At 38.3% G+C, this 20,198-nt stretch overlaps 3 protein-coding genes across 6 annotated transcripts in view; 1 reads left to right on the top strand and 2 right to left on the bottom strand.

The window, feature by feature from the left end:
* Positions 1 to 7,477, bottom strand: part of LOC127433285 (serine palmitoyltransferase 1-like) — a 94,541-nt gene extending 87,064 nt beyond the window's left edge. For all 4 annotated transcript variants that reach the window (XR_007895868.1, XR_007895867.1, XM_051685031.1 and 1 more), the window contains exons 1-4: positions 7,365 to 7,477; positions 5,750 to 5,857; positions 2,037 to 2,131; positions 1,767 to 1,860 (exon numbers count right to left, since the gene is read on the bottom strand). Coding sequence is in view for 2 of the 4 variants with exons in the window: in XM_051685031.1 (XP_051540991.1) it covers positions 1,767 to 1,860; positions 2,037 to 2,131; positions 5,750 to 5,857; positions 7,365 to 7,418 (351 nt within the window). In the remaining 2 variants the exon portion in view is untranslated. The remainder of the gene's footprint in view (positions 1 to 1,766; positions 1,861 to 2,036; positions 2,132 to 5,749; positions 5,858 to 7,364) is intronic.
* si:busm1-57f23.1 (uncharacterized protein LOC368621 homolog) overlaps positions 1 to 20,198 on the top strand; it is a 76,600-nt gene that overhangs the window by 42,738 nt on the left and 13,664 nt on the right. The window lies entirely within an intron of this gene.
* rassf6 (Ras association domain family member 6) overlaps positions 1 to 20,198 on the bottom strand; it is an 88,374-nt gene that overhangs the window by 39,449 nt on the left and 28,727 nt on the right. The gene's annotated exons all lie outside the window — the stretch shown is intronic.

Below are 20,198 nucleotides of genomic sequence, written 5' to 3' on the forward strand. Positions count from 1 at the left end.
CTACTGCATCTGACGCTTTGCATTGCACTTGGTGATGTATGGCTTGGATGCAGCTGCTCGGCCATGGAAACCCATTCCATGAAGCTCTCTACGCACTGTTCTTGAGCTAATCTGAAGGCCACATGAACTTTGGAGGTCTGTAGCGATTGACTCTGCAGAAAGATGGCGACCTCTGCGCACTATGCGCCTCAGCATCCGCTGACCCCGCTCTGTCATTTTACGTGGCCTATCACTTCGTGGCTGAGTTGCTGTCATTCCCAATCGCTTCCACTTTGTTATAATACCACTGACAGTTGACTGTGGAATATTTAGTAGCGAGGAAATTTCATGACTGGACTTGTTGCACAGGTGGCATCCTATCACAGTAGCATGCTGGAATTCACTGAGCTCCTGAGAGCGGCCCATTCTTTCACAAATGTTTGTAGAAGCAGTCTGCATGCCTAGGTGCTTCATTTTATACACCTGTGGCCATGGAAGTGATTGGAACACCTGAATTCAATTATTTGGATGGGTGAGCGAATACTTTTGGCAATATAGTGTATCTCAGATTGCAGAAGTATAATGGATAGTGAAACCCATTTCATTTTGACTTTAAAACAGCTGTTTTTCCATTGGGTGCATGATCTTAAAGTGGAAGGTGGAGGTTGGAGGAGAGAAGTTGAAAAATAAGAACCCTTGGTGATGAAAAATGTTACAGAGCCCCTTTATTTTCTGAAATAGTTTTGTGCTTCCTCACAAACATTTTGGGTTCCCTCGCAATAGCTTTAACCATTCCTTATGAAAATTAACTATGGTTTTACTACAGTAAATATATTTTAACGTTGGTATTTGTAGTAACACCATAGCAATAATACAGGAAAAGCTAAATAAATCATTCTGCCGTACAGTTTTAGTTTGACTATAATAACAACAGTGTTAATTTTTTTAAACCCATGGTTCTTACCACAAAAACTGTTACATGGTCTGCAGGTTTACTTTAGTAAAACCATGGTTAATTTTCATAAAGGCGTTTTGTTTTTTAAACCATACTTGAACCACAAATGAACCATTGTATTAATAATAAAACTGTAGTAATTTTTTTTTTTTTTTTTGCAGAATTATTATGATTTCTATTACCACTGTTTTGGTTTCCCTATATTATTACTAAGGTTTTACTACAAATATCATAATTTAAATATGATTACTAATATGCTTTATAAGGGGTAGATAAGGGTATTGCGGAGGAATGCAAAACTATTTCAGAAAATAAATTCCTTCCCTGTTCTCTAAGGGAGAGCAAGTTATTGTACTTGGAATATCATGTGCTAATAAATTGCACACAATAACACCAAAAATGTGCATTAACAAACTGTGGTCAATTTGAATTTCATCATGTTGACTTTAACTTACCAAATCTGTACAAAACCATTGGTACCTTATTCTGTTAATCATTTTTTTTATTTAACAGCAAAGACTAGACATGCTACATTCCGATTTCCAATTGCTTCTGCGTAACACTAAACTGATTTGGAAGCAAACAATAACAGAATGATTTACCCACATCCTATATTTCTGCATATTTGCACTTATTACATGATTAAAATATAGTACCAACCATTTAAATAACATTTTCCATTATCAAATCCACCACAACTGATATTTTTGTTCATCAAGATGCATTTAGCATTAATGTGAAAACAGCACATTACAATCAGGAACAGCTATGATGCAAATGTGAAGATTGGAAAAGCACTTAGACTAACGTCTGTACTTGTACTGCTACAAACCTTTACACGCTCATTATCGAGTAGACCCAAGAAGTTAAATGAGGCAAAGTTAATGTACTCTTTACCATTTACGATGATTTTGTGGCTTGGCGGGCTGATAAGAAAAACACGGCCATTAGTCAGTAGAACACACTAAGCACACACCAATTATGATTCCATATGGGGGAGACACAGTTCTGATGGTCAGGCATTTTCATGTGAATATTGTTTCAAACAGGAGGTTCATTCAGAATTCATTACAACCCATTAGGAGAGTTTATCCAGACTTACTCTGTAACTACATCATAATTAATGGAAGGGTGGTCTTTAGATACAGGGGGAACTAGCGGCTCGGGTTGCCACTCCTCAATTAACTCTTCTTTCTCCTAGAAAAGAATAAAGGACATAAAAGAGAGAACGCTTGTTAAATCATGATGACATTTCCAATTCACACTGGCCACTTTAAATTCGAGAAAACACCTAAATGATATTCACATTGGTCTATAAACCTCACTAAAATGTCAAAAATACCAATTGAGATATCAAATTATTCTATGCATTTTGGTAATACCATGCACAGCAGGATTCTTAAGAAATCTCACTTAGAGTCGTATATTTGATGCAATCATTGCAGAGAATCGCACTGAGAAAAAGGATGAAGCAACAGTGAAAATATTGAATCTTCACATTCGAACAACCCCAGGCCAAAAAATTGCAGCTATGTGATAGATCAAGTAAACATGTCATTTTGTAAAAAACAAGGAGAAGGAGGCAAGAGACTTGCACTAATGTAATTTGGGGTTAAAGAACTCATTAATGTACTATTTTGTGAAATTCCTTTTAGGAATTGTATTATTTAAAGGTGATGGGTGCATATATATTTTATGTTAAAACACTTCTATTCCAATTTAATATGCTCAACAATATTTATTAGACAACTATAAGTAAACTATTCATTTGTTGATTCTTGCAAAAAATGTATATACTGCGGCATTATCAAATCAGTGCTCTGAGTATCCCGACCAGCCCAACACCGCAACATTTGCTCTACCAATGGTAGGGCACTATAATTTCTGCTATGCGGAAAATGCAGAAATAATTGCAAAGTCCTGTCATAAAAATGGATTTACGGTAACTATAAAACGGAGAAAATGTGTGTTGTAGATGAGCGCTCATTCACTTTTATGCATGCAGCACATGCAGACTATATATTTATATAACTTACTTGCAGCCTTCTGATGTTTAATAATCAAACTAGGCCATCAAGTGAACTTCTTATCTAGAGGTAAGTTTTCCACCAAAATAAAAGCTCGATTTAACTGGACGTGTGAAATTGCAGAATTACGAAGAGAAAAATATTACTTCTGTATAGTAAAATATAACATTCAATGTAGTAATAATAATAATAATAATAATAACAATAATAATTATATTTCAGCAATCTCTCACACGCAAGAGTGTTCTACACTGTAAAAAAAAAATAAAAAAACCGGTAGCTTTGGTTGCAAGAAATTTACCGTAAAAAATACAGTGACCATGTTTCAGGCTTTATGGGATGTCATTTTGATGCCCCTATATTTTACAGTTAACTACCGTTTATATTATTAAATTAAACCTTCTCGAACTATAAAAGTCTGCTTTTTACTTTAAAATGTATCGTTAATCACCGCAGTAACTACAAAAGGCCACATGATGACTTGAATTTCATCAAGAGTGGCCCTTCCAGGAGCAATAATTAATTAACAAACATAAAACACCATCAGGGTAACACGTGACATTAAAATAACATTATAAACATTAACTAAACTACATAAAATAGAACACAGAACATCCCAATGTACATAACTGATATAAAAAATAAAAATCCATAAAATATAATGAAATGTGATGGGTCACACAGAGACTTCTGGGAACGCCCGATTATTGTTTTTCACCATAATTTACTTTCTTTCCAAAATATACTTTTTACCACTAATTTTTTTTTTTTTTTTACAATATTTTACCGTAACATTACATGCATGGTCTTGTTAAATATTAGTTTACTTTATATTGTATTTATCATAGAATTTTTACATTCTTTTACTGTTAATATTACAGATTTTTTATTTTTACAGTATACTGAATGTTTTCATCAATGTTTTAATTTATACTGTAAAGCTAAATCTACAGTACTATATCACTATATTTGACTCAAAAAATATCCTATTTTATGTTTTTGGATTGTGCTGTGAGGATGTGATTGACACACTTCATTTGATAAAAATACAGCAATTGTATGTTAAAAATGTATCGTTCTATTTTCATTTGATTAAAGGTTTATTAATTCATTTGATTAGACCCCATATTGATGATAAAACTTCAACTTTAAAACATGGAATTCAGAATAAATTAAACAGAGAAGAGAGAATTTAGGGGAAAATAAATGAAATTTGTAAAAAAATAAAAAATAAATAAAAATGATTTCAGTGGGCCCAAGAATGGCATGAATTTGGTTTATCTTTTTGATAGTTTTTGTCAAGTGTTTTTGAAATGAGGCCCATAACATCCTATTTAAATTATGACAAGATCAATCACACCAAGACTTCAGAACTTTGAACAGTTATTCCTATAATGGGGAGATTCTCCTTTTATTTTCTAAAGCAGATTTCAGTTTTGGTTAATGACTAACCATATATTAATGAATAAAACAAACACAGCTCATTTATATTCACATTAATAATAAAATATGGATATGTAACATTTTTCATAACTATATAATAACATGTCTGACAAACATCTATGGCTGCTGCATTGTGTCTTTTTGTTCCAGTGTATCCTATATTCATTTTTAAAGGCTGTTGTAAAATAATATGTTACAAAATGTACAAAAGATTGCATAATCAAAATATATCATATTTTGTCATTACGTGAAGATTCACTGCCCACCTCAATGAAAGAATGTGCACAATGCGCGCGTCTGTCTGTTCTTCCTTCAGGTTATCTTAGTAAGCGCGCACCAGTTTTTTTCATGATTGTCTGAACTGTCTATTATCAAATCGCGGTTGGATTAACAGGAGACGCCAAAAACTTCACGTTTTTAATATGCGTGTTAAGATGAAATTCAGTTTTGAAGACGCTGCTTTCTGTTCCATTTAGCTGCGCTCTGTCTAGCTGTTTGAAACACTCGCCTGCTGTATATGCGCTGCTTCAGCACGTTGAGTCCACTGCCACACGCGCCTTGTGTGTGTGTGTGTCCACAAATGTGCGCTCTTGTGAGGAAAGCCACGATGCTCCGTATTGTTGTTGCTGTGATGATTCATGAAGCATTCCATTCAACTCGGAGAGTCTGAATTTCCACCTTTCAACTGGGGAAAGTGCAACGGAATGACACTTTATATCGGACATCTAACTTGGAAACTCGTGTGGAAATCTTTATTCATTTCGACGAGATGCAGGTGTGTGTTACGTCACGCAGAGCAGGGAGGTTTACAGTCAGTAACAAACATTCACTTTAATTAAATAATATCCATTAACGAGTCAAAGTTCTTACATTAAATGATTATAAAAAGTGTTTAGCAAACATTTTGCAGAGACAGGTGTTCAAAACACGGTTAATTACACTCTTTTGATGATCGTAACGATTGCATTTCAGTGTCGTATATCAGTTTGGTTACTATGACACGTCTCTGACAATCGATGTACCCCTCAAAACCACAACATAATCAATCTCAAAATTAAAAATAAGCTCCCTCTTTGACACGTTTGTGTTTAGTTGTCAGGTAATTGTCACTGGATTTCGAATTAAGTGAAAAGTCACATCATGCGTGATCACCATTGATCATCGTTTTCATGATCGATCATTGCTGCCACGTCCGAGTACTCGTGCCCATCCCTAATTTTGACATATGATGTGCATGCACAATGAGGTCACTTGAATCAGATAAATGTGTCATTTTCCAGCACAAATTAGCTGCAGAAACAAAACATCCAGCAAGACTGTAAATTTAGCAGATCTCATATCTCACCTTTTCTGTGAGGTCCGATCTCTCCTGAAGTTTATATGTTTTTGAGAATAGCAGTCTGATAATCCACAATATAAGAATGCCTTCTAAAATCAAATGATACGCTGGTGCCTAGAAGAGGACATAACAACACACATTTTTTATTTTGCATATTATTCTTTCACAGCGATAGATGGATGGATGGAACTGGTGTTATCCATAATTGATGGAGGGATGGATGGATGGGAGAATATATTTGATGGTTGGAACTGGTGTTCTCCATAAGTGAAGAATGAATGAATGGATGGATGGATGGATGGATGGATAGGAGCATTTATTTGACGGTTGGAAGAGGTGTTCTCCATAAGTGAAGAATGAATGGATGGATGGATGAATAGGAGCATTTTTATGATGGATGGAAATGGTGTTGTCCATAAGTGAAGTATGAATGAATGAATGAATGGATGGATGGATGGATAGGAGCATTTTTATGATGGATGGAACTGGTGTTGTCCATAAGTGAAGAATTGATGGATGGATGGAAGGATGGAACTGGTGTTGTCCATAAGTGATGGATGGATGACTGGATGGGAGCATTTCTTTGATGGTTGGAACTGGTGTTCTCCATAAGTGAAGAATGGATGGATGGATAGGAGCATTTTTATGATGAATTGAACTGGTGTATAATCAAGAAAGAAAGATATGCAACACTGTATGTTCATAAATACATAAATATATGTAAAAAAATTTTTTATATATATATATATATATATATATATATATATATATATATATATATTATATATATATATATATATATATATATATATATATATATATATATTTGAAAGCTGCTCCAAGGTGCACAATAATAAGTGACAACTGACAAGCACACTTCAGTCTGTTCATCACACAATGCTATAATACCATTTTAGAACAATGGGACACAGCACACAGAGTCATATTGACCACTTATATGGTGCATTTAGTCCTTTTTGGACAGATGTGGTCACTATGAACAGCCATTGTATGGAAAAGAGCTATGTGAAGATTCTTCAAAAATTATCCTTTTGTGTTCCACAGAAGAAAGTCAAAAAGATATTAAAGGAAATATGAGTAAATGATGACATCATTTTCAATTTTGGGTGAACTATTCCTTTAATCCAAAAAAAAAAAAGTGACAATATCACTACTAACGTTGACACTCCTAAAGATATGAATGTTAGAGCATTCACCATGGTAACCATAGATTCCGCCAAAATACTAGTTACTACAATCAAACTATGTTAACTTGGTATCAGCCACAAATGTTATTGAAAGATAAATTACAATGAAACAAATATTCTGAAAGCTAATCACATTGTTTAAAAGGTAATATATTAGTTTATTGTATTCTGTTGTGACAATATCAGTAAATCTATGCTATTTTGGCGGGTACAAATGTGGTAAAGTAAGACCAGAGTGAGTCTCACCTGTGTGGCTGACACTCGCGTGTAATACTGTTCACTTCCTGGAGTTTACACTGGATACTGTATGTGAAATACAGCCCAACACATATCTTATGGACAAACACAGAAAGTCTACCCTCTTTCACAAAACTTTAAAAAAGAAACAATACAATCAGAGAGTTTGTAGTTACCTCGTAAAACGCTTGCACCATCTCAACCAACACCCACTGTTGCCCCGACGCCATCTTGACTGAGTCACATGACCACCAGTGTCCTGAAAGAATAAGATAACGCGCCCTCGCGTGGAAGATAAGAGTAACTGCAGCTTTTCGTCGAGAGGAACTCACGAGTTGGGTAGTTGACATGAAATGCATTCGGAATGTTATAGTCCACTGAAACCATTAAAAACAGCATGTTGCTAATTGTTTTATCATTATTATGCATACAGACTATGTCATGACATTAATTGAGAGACATGGTGTTATTTTTGAATTAAAACAAAGAATAATTCATTTGTCACACTCAGATTAGGTTTGTAAAATAAAATTAGACAAACAGTTTTTTCCCCTAAGCCTAATTTTGTGTTTAAATTGAGAAGGCTTAGCTAGTGAAGTTATCCAGTGAATTACACTTTGACATCAATACCCTAGACATATCCACCTTATTTTTCAGGTGGGTGCTGCCATTATCAACCTTTATTATTATTATTATTATTATTATTATTATTATTATCATCATTATTATTATTTTAGCCCCTTTTCTCCCCAATTTGGCATGCCCAATTCCCACTACTTACTAGGTCCTCGCGGTGGCGCAGTTACTCACCTCAATCCTGGTGGCGGAGGACATGTCTCAGTTGCCTCCTCTTCTGAGATAGTCAATCCGCGCATCTTATCACTTGGCTCATTGTGCATGACTCCACGGAGACTCACAGCATCTGGAGGCTCATGCTATTCTCCGCAAGCCACGCACAACTTACCACGCACCCCACTGAGAGCGAGAACCACTAATCACAACCACGAGGAGGTTACCCCATGTGACTCTACCTTCCCCAGCAACCGGGCCAATTTGGTTGCTTAGGAGACCTGGCTGGAGTCACTCAGCACACCCTGGATTCGAACTCGTGACTCCAGGGGTGGTAGTCAGCGTTAATTCTCGCTGAGCTACCTAGGCCCCTCGCCATTATCAATCTTGAATGTGGACCACTTCCGGTATCAGCCACTTCCAGCTATTTTAGCGATACAAAAATACTACATTATGCTGCTTTATATTACAGGCTGGCAATATATGTCGTCATTAATTATGATTTTCATAAACACATTGGTTTTGAACGCATATAGTTTTATCGTATATCGCATTTTGCCATCGTTTTATTACACTGTTGCACAGGCAGAATGAATGAGAGATCAGGTGCTGACTGGACAGTCCTCCGTGCCATCTGACACATCTCCACAAAATTTACACAACCAGCAGAGAGCAGAAAGCTGCTGGGCAAATGCTGCTTTAACTTTCTTTGCACCAAAACTGCATCTTGTTTAATCTTGGCAAATTAATAAACACATTTTACTCTCCGTTCTTGTCAGAGAGCATTCTCTCTTCCTTAGCAGTGTATAGTAAACTGACACGCAGATCTCACGTTCAGCATGGCTTATGAAACATCGCCTTTGGAAATAAACGAATAAAGGCATCATTGGAGGTTATGCAGGTACATATAAATGGAGGTTTACATGGAGACAAGAAACATGATCTTGGTAAAGTAAGAAGCAGATTTTATTACTGTCTTTTCAATACAACACACAGCAACAAGTGAATGATTTACTTACTCTTTTACTATAAATGCTAAAGTTAGAAAATTATCAGACATTAGGCCATCATTCTGCTTTACATCCTGTGGTTTTGTGATAGTTTATAAACTTATATCACAAAATTCTGGTATTATTATCCTTCATTTTCAAACTTTATCTGACTGCTTCTGGCATTAAAGATAATGCTCTAAAACGTGCGTTACTGCTTCACTTGGGTGGCTCAGATGTGCAAGACATATTTGCAACAATGGAAGACAGGTGATGATAAAGATTTTGATGCAGCATTAACGAAACTTAACAAGTATTTCACTCCACAGAAAAAAGTCCCATACGAGAGACATATTTTCCGGCAAGCTGTACAAGAGCAAGGTGTATCTGTGGATTCCTTTGTAAGCAGATTAAAACAATTGGCTGTGACTTGTGATTTTGGCGATCACAAAGAAGGTTTCATTCATGATCAAGTCATCGACAAATGCATTTCCACTGCTCTCAGGAGACGACTGTTGCGTGAAAAGGATCTCATGTTGTCTAGTCTGCAAGATATTGCAAGAATGATGGAAGCTGCTGATCAGCAAGCGGCAAAAATGGAAAGTGCAAACCTGTGCAACTACGTAAATATTCTGCTGACAGCAAGTCACAACCAAAATTCAAGTAATTTGCATCTACACAACAACATACAAATTATGCACGTCCACTAACATGCCGTCGTTGTAGCCGTCCTGGACATCATGGGCAAATGTGCACTGTTACAAAAGGAAAACAATGTCGTGCTTGTGGCAAAGAGGGCCATTTTGCAGCGGTTTGCCATACAAAAACAGGACTAAAAGTAAACCAGGTGTCAAACAAGCCCCCACACAGCAAAGTGTCAGTGGACATCACAGACGAGGATGATGATCCTGAATGGGTGTTCATTCTACACGGAGTGACAAATGAGGCTGAAATGCTGATAATGGTGAACGGTATGCCAGTAACCATGCTAATAGACTCTGGAGCTAGCTGTAATATTGTCGGTTCAAATGTGTTCCAAGCATTGCACAAAAACAGTCACACACCGTTAAAATCTCATCTAAATGGCCAGGGTTGGGGAGTAACGGAATACATGTAACAGGAATATGTTTTCAAAATACAAAATATAAGTAACTGTATTCCACTACAGTTACAGTTTAAATCATTGGTAATCAGAATACAGTTACATTCAAAAAGTATTTTGATTACTGAAGAGATTACTTTGCATTTAATTGTCATTTGTTTCATTTAATATTTAGTCCTTTCAGATGGAAAACATTTATACATATAAATGATGTGATCCAAAGAGCGTTTGAGCAGCGGTGAAACACTTTCTTATGATGTGTTACATTCATACGAGCAGACAGAGAAGTAAGTTTGAAGTAAGTTTGGAGCAGAAGAAATAGAAATAAACCTTGTGTAAATAGTCAGCTTTACGCTAAGCTAAAATGCTATTTCGAGCCATTTTACATGCATGTTACCAGGCACGATCATATTTTTTTATCAAAACAATTCACGTTGGATCTTCATTTTTTTTTTTCTAGTAAGACCTTTGATATTAGGGCAAAAATCATATTCTTGATAATAATTTTTGTATTGTTTTCCTGTTAAAATATCTAAAAATCCTTAAAATAAGATCAATTTGATTTATCTTGTTTTAGAAACAACACTGCAAAAGATATTTAGGTTTTTCAGAGAATGTATTTTTAACATGTGTATTTTGTCTTACTGTTTTTATAGTCAAAACAAGTGAAAAAATGTACCAATGCTGAAGAAGTAATCCATAGTATTTAGAATACGTTACTGACCTTGAGTAATCTAATGAAATACGTTACAAATTACATTTTACAGCATGTATTCTGTAATCCGTAGTGGAATACATTTCAAAAGTAACCATCCCAACCCTGTAAATGGCTGTATGCATATGGATCTGATCCACCACTGGCCGTGGAGGAATTTTCACTGCTGATTTCAGGCCCGTCAGAGGAAATAAAGGTGTCAGGGCTGACGTTCTGGTTGTAAATGGAGCACAGGAGTCTGTGTTGGGGCGGAGAACTGCCACTGCCCTAAGAATTCTACACATTGGTGCCACATCAGATGTCAATGCAGTGCATCATGAGGATGCTGCAGCATTTACAGTGTCACTACAACAGGAATACAAGGCATGTCTTGAAGGTTTGGGCAAGCTGAAAGACTACCAACTGGAATTGCATATCAACAGTAGTGTTGTTCCTGTTGCACAACCAATACACAGATTGCCGTTTAGTGTGAGGAAATTGGTTGAATCCAAACTGAAGCAGCTAGAAGAACTGGATGTCACTGAAAAAGTAGAAGGGCCAACTCCATTGGTTTCACCGCTTGTGGTGGTGCAAAAAAAAGTGGAGACATCAGGATTTGCATAGATATGCGCAGAGTCAATGAGGCTGTTGTGTGTGAGCGGCACCCCATTCCCACCATTGATGAAATTCTGGAGGACATGCCTGGAGCAGAAGTGGTTTCCAGGGGGCCTGGGTAGCTCAGTGAGTAAAGATGCTGACTACCACCCCTCGAATCCAGGGCATGCTGAGTGTCTCCAACCAGGTCTCCTAAGCAACCAAATTGGCCCGGTTGCTAGGGAGGGTAGAGTCACATGGGGTAACCTCCTCATGGTCGCTATAATATGTGGTTCTCGCTCTCAGTGGGGCATGTGATGAGTTGCGCGTGGATGCCGCGGAGAATAGCGTGAAGCCTCCACACGCGCTACGTCTCTGCGGTAACACGCTCAACAAGCCAAGTGATAAGATGCGTGGATTGACAGTCTCAGACGCGGAGGCCACTGAGATTCATCCTCCGCCACCTGGATTGAGGCAAGTCACTATGCCACCACGAGGACTTAGAGCGCATAGGGAATTGGGCATTTCAAATTGGGGGAGAAAAGGGGAGAGAGAAAAAAGAAGTGTTTTCCAAACTGGACTTAAAATGGGGGTACCATCAGATCGAACTGAAACCTGAGTCACGTTCACTGACCACATTTGTGTCTCACACTGGACTATGGAGATACAAAAGACTCATGTTTGGCATTTCTTCTGCCCCTGAGACATACCAGTATATAATTCGGCAAGTTCTTCAGGGCATTAATGGAGTTCACAACATCACAGATGACATTGTCGTGTTTGGGAAAAGTGTACAAGAGCATGATACACAGCTACGTCAAGTTATGCAAAGCTTGCAGGAGAAGCAGCTAACATTAAACCATGACAAATGTGTTTTTAGAATGAGTGAGATGGAGTTCATGGGTCACATACTCTCCAAGAGTGGAAATGGGGCAGCACAATCCAAAGTGGAAGAAATACAAAATACTCAACAGCCCCAAAATACCCAACCTGGCTACTGTGGCAGAGCCTTTAAGACGACTCACTAGGTCATCATGCACACGGTCATGGGGAAAAGAACAAGAAGCTGCATTTAATGCGCTCAAGTCGGCACTGGCCAGCTCACACACAATGGCACACTACAGCCAGGAGGCGGACACAAAGGTGATTGTGGATGCAAGTCCAGTGGGACTTGGACCGATTCTAAGCCAAAAACAGGCTGGTGGTGCATTCAAACCAGTCTATTATGCCAGTCGTGCTTTGACAGATGTGGAAAGGCACTATTCCCAAACAGAAAGGGAGGCGTTAGCCATAGAATGGGCTTGTGAAAAGTTCCACGTGTTCCTCTATGGGAAAGACTTTTCGATAATCACGGACCATTAGCCACTGGAGGCGATATATTCACCTAGAACGAAACCGCCTGCCAGGATTGAACTGGGCATTAAGGCTGCAGCACTACAATTTCAAAGTGATCTACAAGCCTGGCCCACAAAACACAGCTGACTCACTCTCATGCCTCACTGTGAATCCACCTCCAGCTGCAACATGTGACGATGATCACATCTATTTTGTCACAAAGCGTGCAGTTCTCAAAGCTTTTACGCCTCGCGAACTTGAGGAAATAGCAGCAGCAGATGAAACTCAATGCACTTTGAGGATGTGTATCCAGCAGAAATGTTGGAATTTGTGCAGCCCTGAATACAGGCACATTAAATATAAATTATCATGCATTGGTCATCTGATTCTAAATTGGAACCACATAGTGATTCCCTAAGCAGCCAGGCAACGTACTTTGTTGTTGGCTCATTAAGGGTATCAAGGTATTATTAAAACAAAACTATGCCTGTGTTCAAAAGTCTTGTGGCCAGGCATCGATAGGGATGTACAGCAAGTACAAAAAAAATCCTGGCACAAAAAACAGGTTCAGACTTTGAACAGGTTATTGAATACCACAGTAGAACACTCAACACAGCTGAAGTGAGCTACTCTGCAACCAAAAAGGGAATGCCTCAGTAGTGTGGTATGTGGAAAAGTGGCAACAGTACTTGGAACAAAAACTACTTTCACAGTCACAGATCACTTTGACTTGCAGTGGGTCCAGAATTCCACCAAGACTAAAAGTCTTCTTCTGAGTTGGGTACAGAAAAGGCAAGCTAAATGTTATTGCAGATGCCATCTCACGCATTCTTTCCTCTGCTTGGTATAGTCAGTTCACTACACAAAACTGAGAGCTGAACTGATTTAGCAAGAGCAACTAGAGTTGGGGTACTCGAGTTCAGAATAGGACTTCAGACTCATATGCATTTTTACTCGGACTTGACTCGGACTCGAGCCTTTAGGACTCAGGATCTTTTTCAGAGTCCAGCTGAGTCCATGACATTTGTGATGCAATGACAAACAAACAAGCAAACAAATAACGTAACATAGAGTGACCATACATCCTCTTTTTCCATTGCATGTCCTCTTTTTCAGACCTGAAAAAAGCGTCCGGCCGGGATTTCAAAATTGCCTCTAAATGTCCAGGAGTTGGCTTTGTCTTCATAATGATGTGCTCTCTACAGTTAGTACTATCATACATTCTGTGTATTTGATATTGCACATCAGTTTTCACGCATATATATCCTTATGTTTGATTATTCTGCCTGAGAGGGGCAGCGCGCACTCCTTCAAAGTACTTTCTCTCTCTCTCTCTTGCCCGAGCTTCTGTTTGCTAGCTCACTAATATCGCAGATGATTATACTAAATTAACCACGAGAGGCAGAAATTGTGATCACAATTAAAATACGATTAATTGTGCAGCCCTAGTAAACAGTCATAATGAGATGGTAGGAATGGACATCATGGGCTTTTTTTCCCCACAGCTCTCAACAAAATGAGTATGTGATGGTAGCTGTGGCCTAGCATACACAAAGGGTAAAAATATTCCCCATGCAAACTGCAACAACCATTGTGAGAACCCTCAGAATGGAAGTCTTCACAAGATGGATAAAGTCCAACCTTCATCCTATCAGATGGGGGATTTGAGTTTGTCTCTACAGTTTTTGAAGAACTGTTTGAGCAGTAGACTGTAATTCCCAAGCTTAGCACAGCCTACCTTCCACAAACAAAAATGACTGAACAGGTCAGTTATACCTTGAAGTGCACAACTGCGTTCTATGTCAAGGAGAATGACAGGAAGGGGGATGTTTTTACCTTCCTGAGTTAAGGTTTGCTCTGAACCCTGCAGGACAAGAAACAACTGGGCTGACACCAGCAGAGCTTCAGTTGGGCAGGAAACTGGAGTCCTATGGACAAAAAGTTTCAAGTATCCACTCCCTTTCCTCCAGATACTCTCCCTTATGAGACTGTCCACCAATTAAAACAGATGCAAACAGATGCTGAAATGAGTGCTAATAAAGCACATTTTCAAGGGAAGTGGCTTATAAATTTCAAGATTGAATCCAGGTAAGGAACTTTCACTATCTAGTGCTCAGCAATACTTGACAACCAAGCTGGCTAGAAAATAGAAAGGGCTATACCAGATGGTCTGTCAACTGTGGCCTGTGAACTTTAAGGCTGTCCCAAAAACCGGCGAGGACATCATGATTGTTCATGTGTGCAACCTGAAACCATGCTACCCTAAAATAGAAAGAAAAGTCAAACAAAAAATTCTTGAAAACTTTCAAGAATCTTTGGTGGAAAAAGACTTCCTTGCATTCCAGGAGTAAAACTGATGCTAACCATGAGTTCACTTTTCCAAGGACAGCGTAACACTATCTCTACAGATTATCACCTTTTACACAAAATCAATGCCTCCGCTTTAATCACATCTTTTAAAATAACGAATAATCATAATAATAATAATAATACATACACTGGTGAGCCAAAATATTATGACCACTTGCCTAATATGCCGTTGGTCCTCCATGTGCTGCTAAACACCGCCGACCCACCGAGGCATGGACTCTACAAGACCCCTGAAGGTGTTCTGTGGTATCTGGCACCAAGACATTAGCAGCAGATCCTTCAAGTCCTGTAAGTTGCGAGGTGGAGCCACCATGGATCGAACTTGTTAGTCCAGCACATCCCACAGATGCTTAATCAGATTGAGATCTGGGGAATTTGCAGGCCAGTGTAACATCTTGAACTCTTCATGTTCCTCAAACCATTCCGGAACAATGTGTGCTGTGTGGCAGGGTGCATTATCCTGCTGAAAGAACATTGCCCAGAGCATCACACTCCCTCCACTGGCTTGTCGTCTTCTCACAGTGCATCCTGGTGTCATCACTTCCCCAGGTAAACTGCGTACACGTACACGGCCAACCACGTAATGTAAAAAAAAAGGGACTCACTGGACCAGGCGACCTTCTTCCACTGCTCCAAGGTTCAGTTTTGATGCTCGTGTACCCATTGTAGGTGCTTTCGATGGTGGACATGGGTCATCATGGGCACTCTGGCCACTCTGAGCGGCTACGCAGCCCCATACACAGCAGGGTGCGATGCACTGTGTGTTGTGACACATTCATCCCATAACCATCATTAACATTTTCTGTGACTTGTGCCATTTCGGACCAGACGGGATAGTCTTCGTTACCCTCACGCTTCGATGAGCATTGGACGCCCAACACCCTGTCGCCGGTTTGTGGTTTGTCCCTCCTCGGACCGTCAGTAGGTACTCACCACTGCTGACTGGGAGCACCCCACAAGCCTTGCCATTTCAGAGATGCTCTGACCCAGTCATCTGGCCATAACAGTTTGGCCCTTGTCAAAGTCGCTCAGGGCTTTACTCTTGTCCATTTCTCCTGCATTCAACGTGTTGACTACGAGAACTGATTTTTCGCTTACCATCTAATCTACCCAGACCTTGACATGTGGCCTTGTTAGGAGATGATCAACATTATTCGCTTCACCTGTGAGTGGTCATAATGTTTTGGCTCATCTGTGTATATTAAGTATTTAAATGAAAAAACTAATATGATGATGAGAAGAAAAGGTGTGGCTTTGAAAATAAAGGAATATGGGAAGAGCAGAGAGGAGAATCTTTCATTCTGTCAAAACTTTGACCACGTTTACATGCACTTGATAAAACGGCTTATTCCAGGGTTTTGCAGAAAGTGGCATTCTGAATCATCATGCAAACGCCAATGCAGCTTTCCTCGCCCGTTTAAGTGATTAAAGGCTGTTAAGAGAACGCACTTTTACACACACAGTTGGAGAGCAAAACGTATGTGTCCATAAAGATGCATAAGTGAAGTTTTTATTTGTTTCTGAAGAGTGCCCATGTGCATATGTGCTCAAGTGCGTCGGGGAACCCCGAAGTCTGATGTAGAGGGAAATCCCACTACTGCAACACAATGCCTCTGTCGCATTATACAGTGCATGCTGCTTTCATGTCTTCAGCAGCTTTCTCGCATTAAACGGCACTATAGCGTATGTGCAGTTAAGCTATTTTAATTTGATATCCATTTGATCTCCGCAGAAGTAATTTCTCCACCCTCTGCATAACGTCAATAACAACAGTTCTATATTTTTGAACCAACGTGAGTTATGTTGTTGTCTCGGAAACGCACACCAGAGTAGTCTTTATTTCGATTCACTGGGAATATTCTGTGCAAGGAGTAGTTAAAGACAAAACAAGATGGACTCCAGAGGATCAGCAGTGAGCTAAACGAGTTTGGGGAATGTCTCCTGCTCCCTTTTATAAGCTTAAATGTGTGCATATCTTTCCAAAGACTCTCAGACTTTAATGACATAAATTTAAGAAGTAAATTAATCATCCACATTCTAACACCTTTCAATTTTCCTTATCTTCGATTTCATATTTATAAAAAGCAAGACAAACTTATTGCATTCATACACACACAAACATAAAGATTACTCACAAAACCCACAGACAAATAAACATTATAAAACAAAAATACTCTCCTCTGAAGCTGTTTTATTTTTGTTTTGTTTAAATTTCCCGTTAGTCTTCTCTTAAGTTTATTGAACTGTTGCTGCATGGGTGCAACCAAACTGTTGTAAAATTATTATTATAATTTTAATGCATGTGATGAGCGCCATAAAGAAGCTCATAGTACCATTTCATTTGTGTATTTTGAAAATAAGCTCAGTAATAATCTTTATTTTTAGATATTTTTGAGTGTTTGAATCTTTCTTTTGTTAGCTTTTACATCTCTGCTGTTTGAACAACCGTTTCGTGTTTCATAATTGTTTTACTTTTTAAATCTGGCTGAAAAGCCTATACCAGGCTGTTTAATGCAGACATAGAGAAGTGTAGATTTTAAACCGTACTATCTGAGCATGATTTGAGAATGTTTCAAAAAGCATCTGGTCAGTGTTACAAATTTGCTTATTTGATCAGTGACCTAGAAATAGTGCAGAACTATTTCTTATTAATGTTATGACATAAAAAAATTTATTTTACATTTCGGAAAATCCTATATATATATATATATATATATATATATATATATATATATATATATATATATATATATATATATATATATATATATATATATATATATATATACATATATTTTCAAGTTTAAATTCAATTTTGAATCCCATATTTTTAATGTGGACTTTTGAAAGCCACTGCAAGGTTTCAGTATTTTATTGTCACTCTTTAACACATCCTGGTTTTTCATTAACCTAAAAAAAAACATACAAATCTGTCTGGCTCTGCAGGAGGGGTTTAAAAGTTCATCTTCAGTTCAAGTCCTTAAGGAAGATTGTAGACTGGAAGAGCTTTTCCACTGCTTTGAGCACTTTTGAGCTTATCTTACCACTGTGTAGACCAATGGCACTTTTCCACTTCACGTAACGGTTTGACTCGACTCGACTCTGCTCGCTTTACTTTTCTGAGCTTGCTTTTCCACTGCAGTTTAGTGCCGCCTCAACATGGGTGGGATTATAGGCTAATCGTCATAGTTGGGCTACAGACATGACACAGTTGTTGCATGGTGATTTTACACAAGTGTAACAGTTAAACTGGCCTGGTTGTTTTAGAAGCAAGCTTTCCAGTAGCTGGTTAACTAAATAAAGTGAAGCTTTCAAGCAGAATATAGAGTTAATGTAACAAAACCTACCATCCTCCATCGTGGACTCCAACAACACCGAGTCCAGGGCACTCTCCCTCCCATTGCTCGCCGGTCTATTGCCATAGATAGCGTCCATTTGGTCGAACCACTTCCACTTTCTTCTGTTTGAACCACTCCAGCTGTTGTGGTCCTTGATGGTTCTGTAGTCACTTTTAAGTTTTTTTAACTTTTCCCTACACTGTTGGTAGGTCCGGTGGTAGCCGTGTGCGGCCAACAGCTGAGTCACTTCCTGAAAGACTTTTTCATTTCATGTCGTTTCGTTCGTTGCTAACGAGAGGAACGTCTGCACCTCGTTTATTGACCACGGCATGGTTTTGCGCACAGCCGTTTCTTTTTACAATTCGAAAGTCGCGTGAACAAATGATGTCGCTGTTGCTAACTTTAAAACTAGTGAGTTGATGTCCCATGTCTCAAATCCAGTGACGCTGGTAGTGATGATTCTCTCTGAACAATCAGTGATCTGCAGGGTTTTGACGTCACATTTAGTATCGGCTCGGTTCGCTTGGAACCTCGACCGAGGTGATACTAAAAAAAGTATCAGGTACTATCCACAGTGGAAAACCCCCAAAAAGAGAGCAGAGCAGAGTCGAGTCGAGTCGAGTCGAGTCGAGCTGTACCGTGCAGTGGTAAAGCCCCACAAGAGGGCCTACTTGGAAGGAGACCTTTAAAGAAGAGCTACATACCTGAAGTGACTGATCCCTCTTGCATTTCCACCTACAACGAGAGCCTCTTGGTGACGTAATCTAGTGCTGACCACTTTTCCTCTGACGTTTCTGCACACGGCACAAAAGCAACAACAACAACGAAGACGGAGGATGCCAGGATCAGAGCTGCACTTTTATTTGGCTTGTTTCACACATAATGTGTCTGTGCGGCATGACCAGCACGTGTTTATTATGGCACCCATAGTAACAGGTTACAGCATTCAAACTGAATGGCAAATACTAAATGGCTATACTTAAAAATAAACTGTGTTTATTTTGTGTATGTGTAATATATAGACTTTCATGAAGCACCATAAAATAATGTTAGTGATCTACTCACCCATTGTTTAAAAAAAACAAAAGCAGGCTCGATATAAGTTCCACACACAGTGACAGGGACACAGACACTTTCTATTCAGTACATCTGAATGAATCCAGACGATTTAAGTAGTTTAGCAAGACACTGGGTTTTGGTTTCTGTTCCATATTGATTAATTACCAATTGGATGTAAATGTGATCCTCTTCTTCGTGTTAATTAGATTTTACAACAATCAAGTTTGTAATAGTTCTCAGTGGCCTTCTCCTGATAACAATTTATAATTTATGGCTGTTAAAACTCAATGTAATAACAATAAATTATGGTAACACTTTACAATAAGGTTCTGTTGGTTAACATTAGTTAACAACATTAGTTAACATGAACTAACAATGAACAATACTTTTACAGCATTCACTAATCTTGGTTAATGTTAATTACAACATATACTAATACATTTGTAAAATCAAAGGTTGTGTTAGTTAACATTAGTTAAAGCACTATGAACTAGCATGAACTAACAATGAACAATTGTATTTTTAAGAACTATTGACTACGATTAATAAATGCTGTAAAAAATATATTGTTCATTGTTAGTTCATGATACCTAATGCATTAACTAATGTTAACAAAGGGAAACTTATTTTAAAGTGTTGCCGAAATTATTTATGGATTGTTCATTTTTTAATTATACCACTTCATACATCCTGAACACTGTCATTGCATGTGCGCTTTTATGAGTGGAAGAGTTCACCTG

Source organism: Myxocyprinus asiaticus, chromosome 43, assembly GCF_019703515.2.
Source record: "Myxocyprinus asiaticus isolate MX2 ecotype Aquarium Trade chromosome 43, UBuf_Myxa_2, whole genome shotgun sequence".
NCBI classification, from domain to species: Eukaryota; Metazoa; Chordata; class Actinopteri; order Cypriniformes; family Catostomidae; genus Myxocyprinus; species Myxocyprinus asiaticus.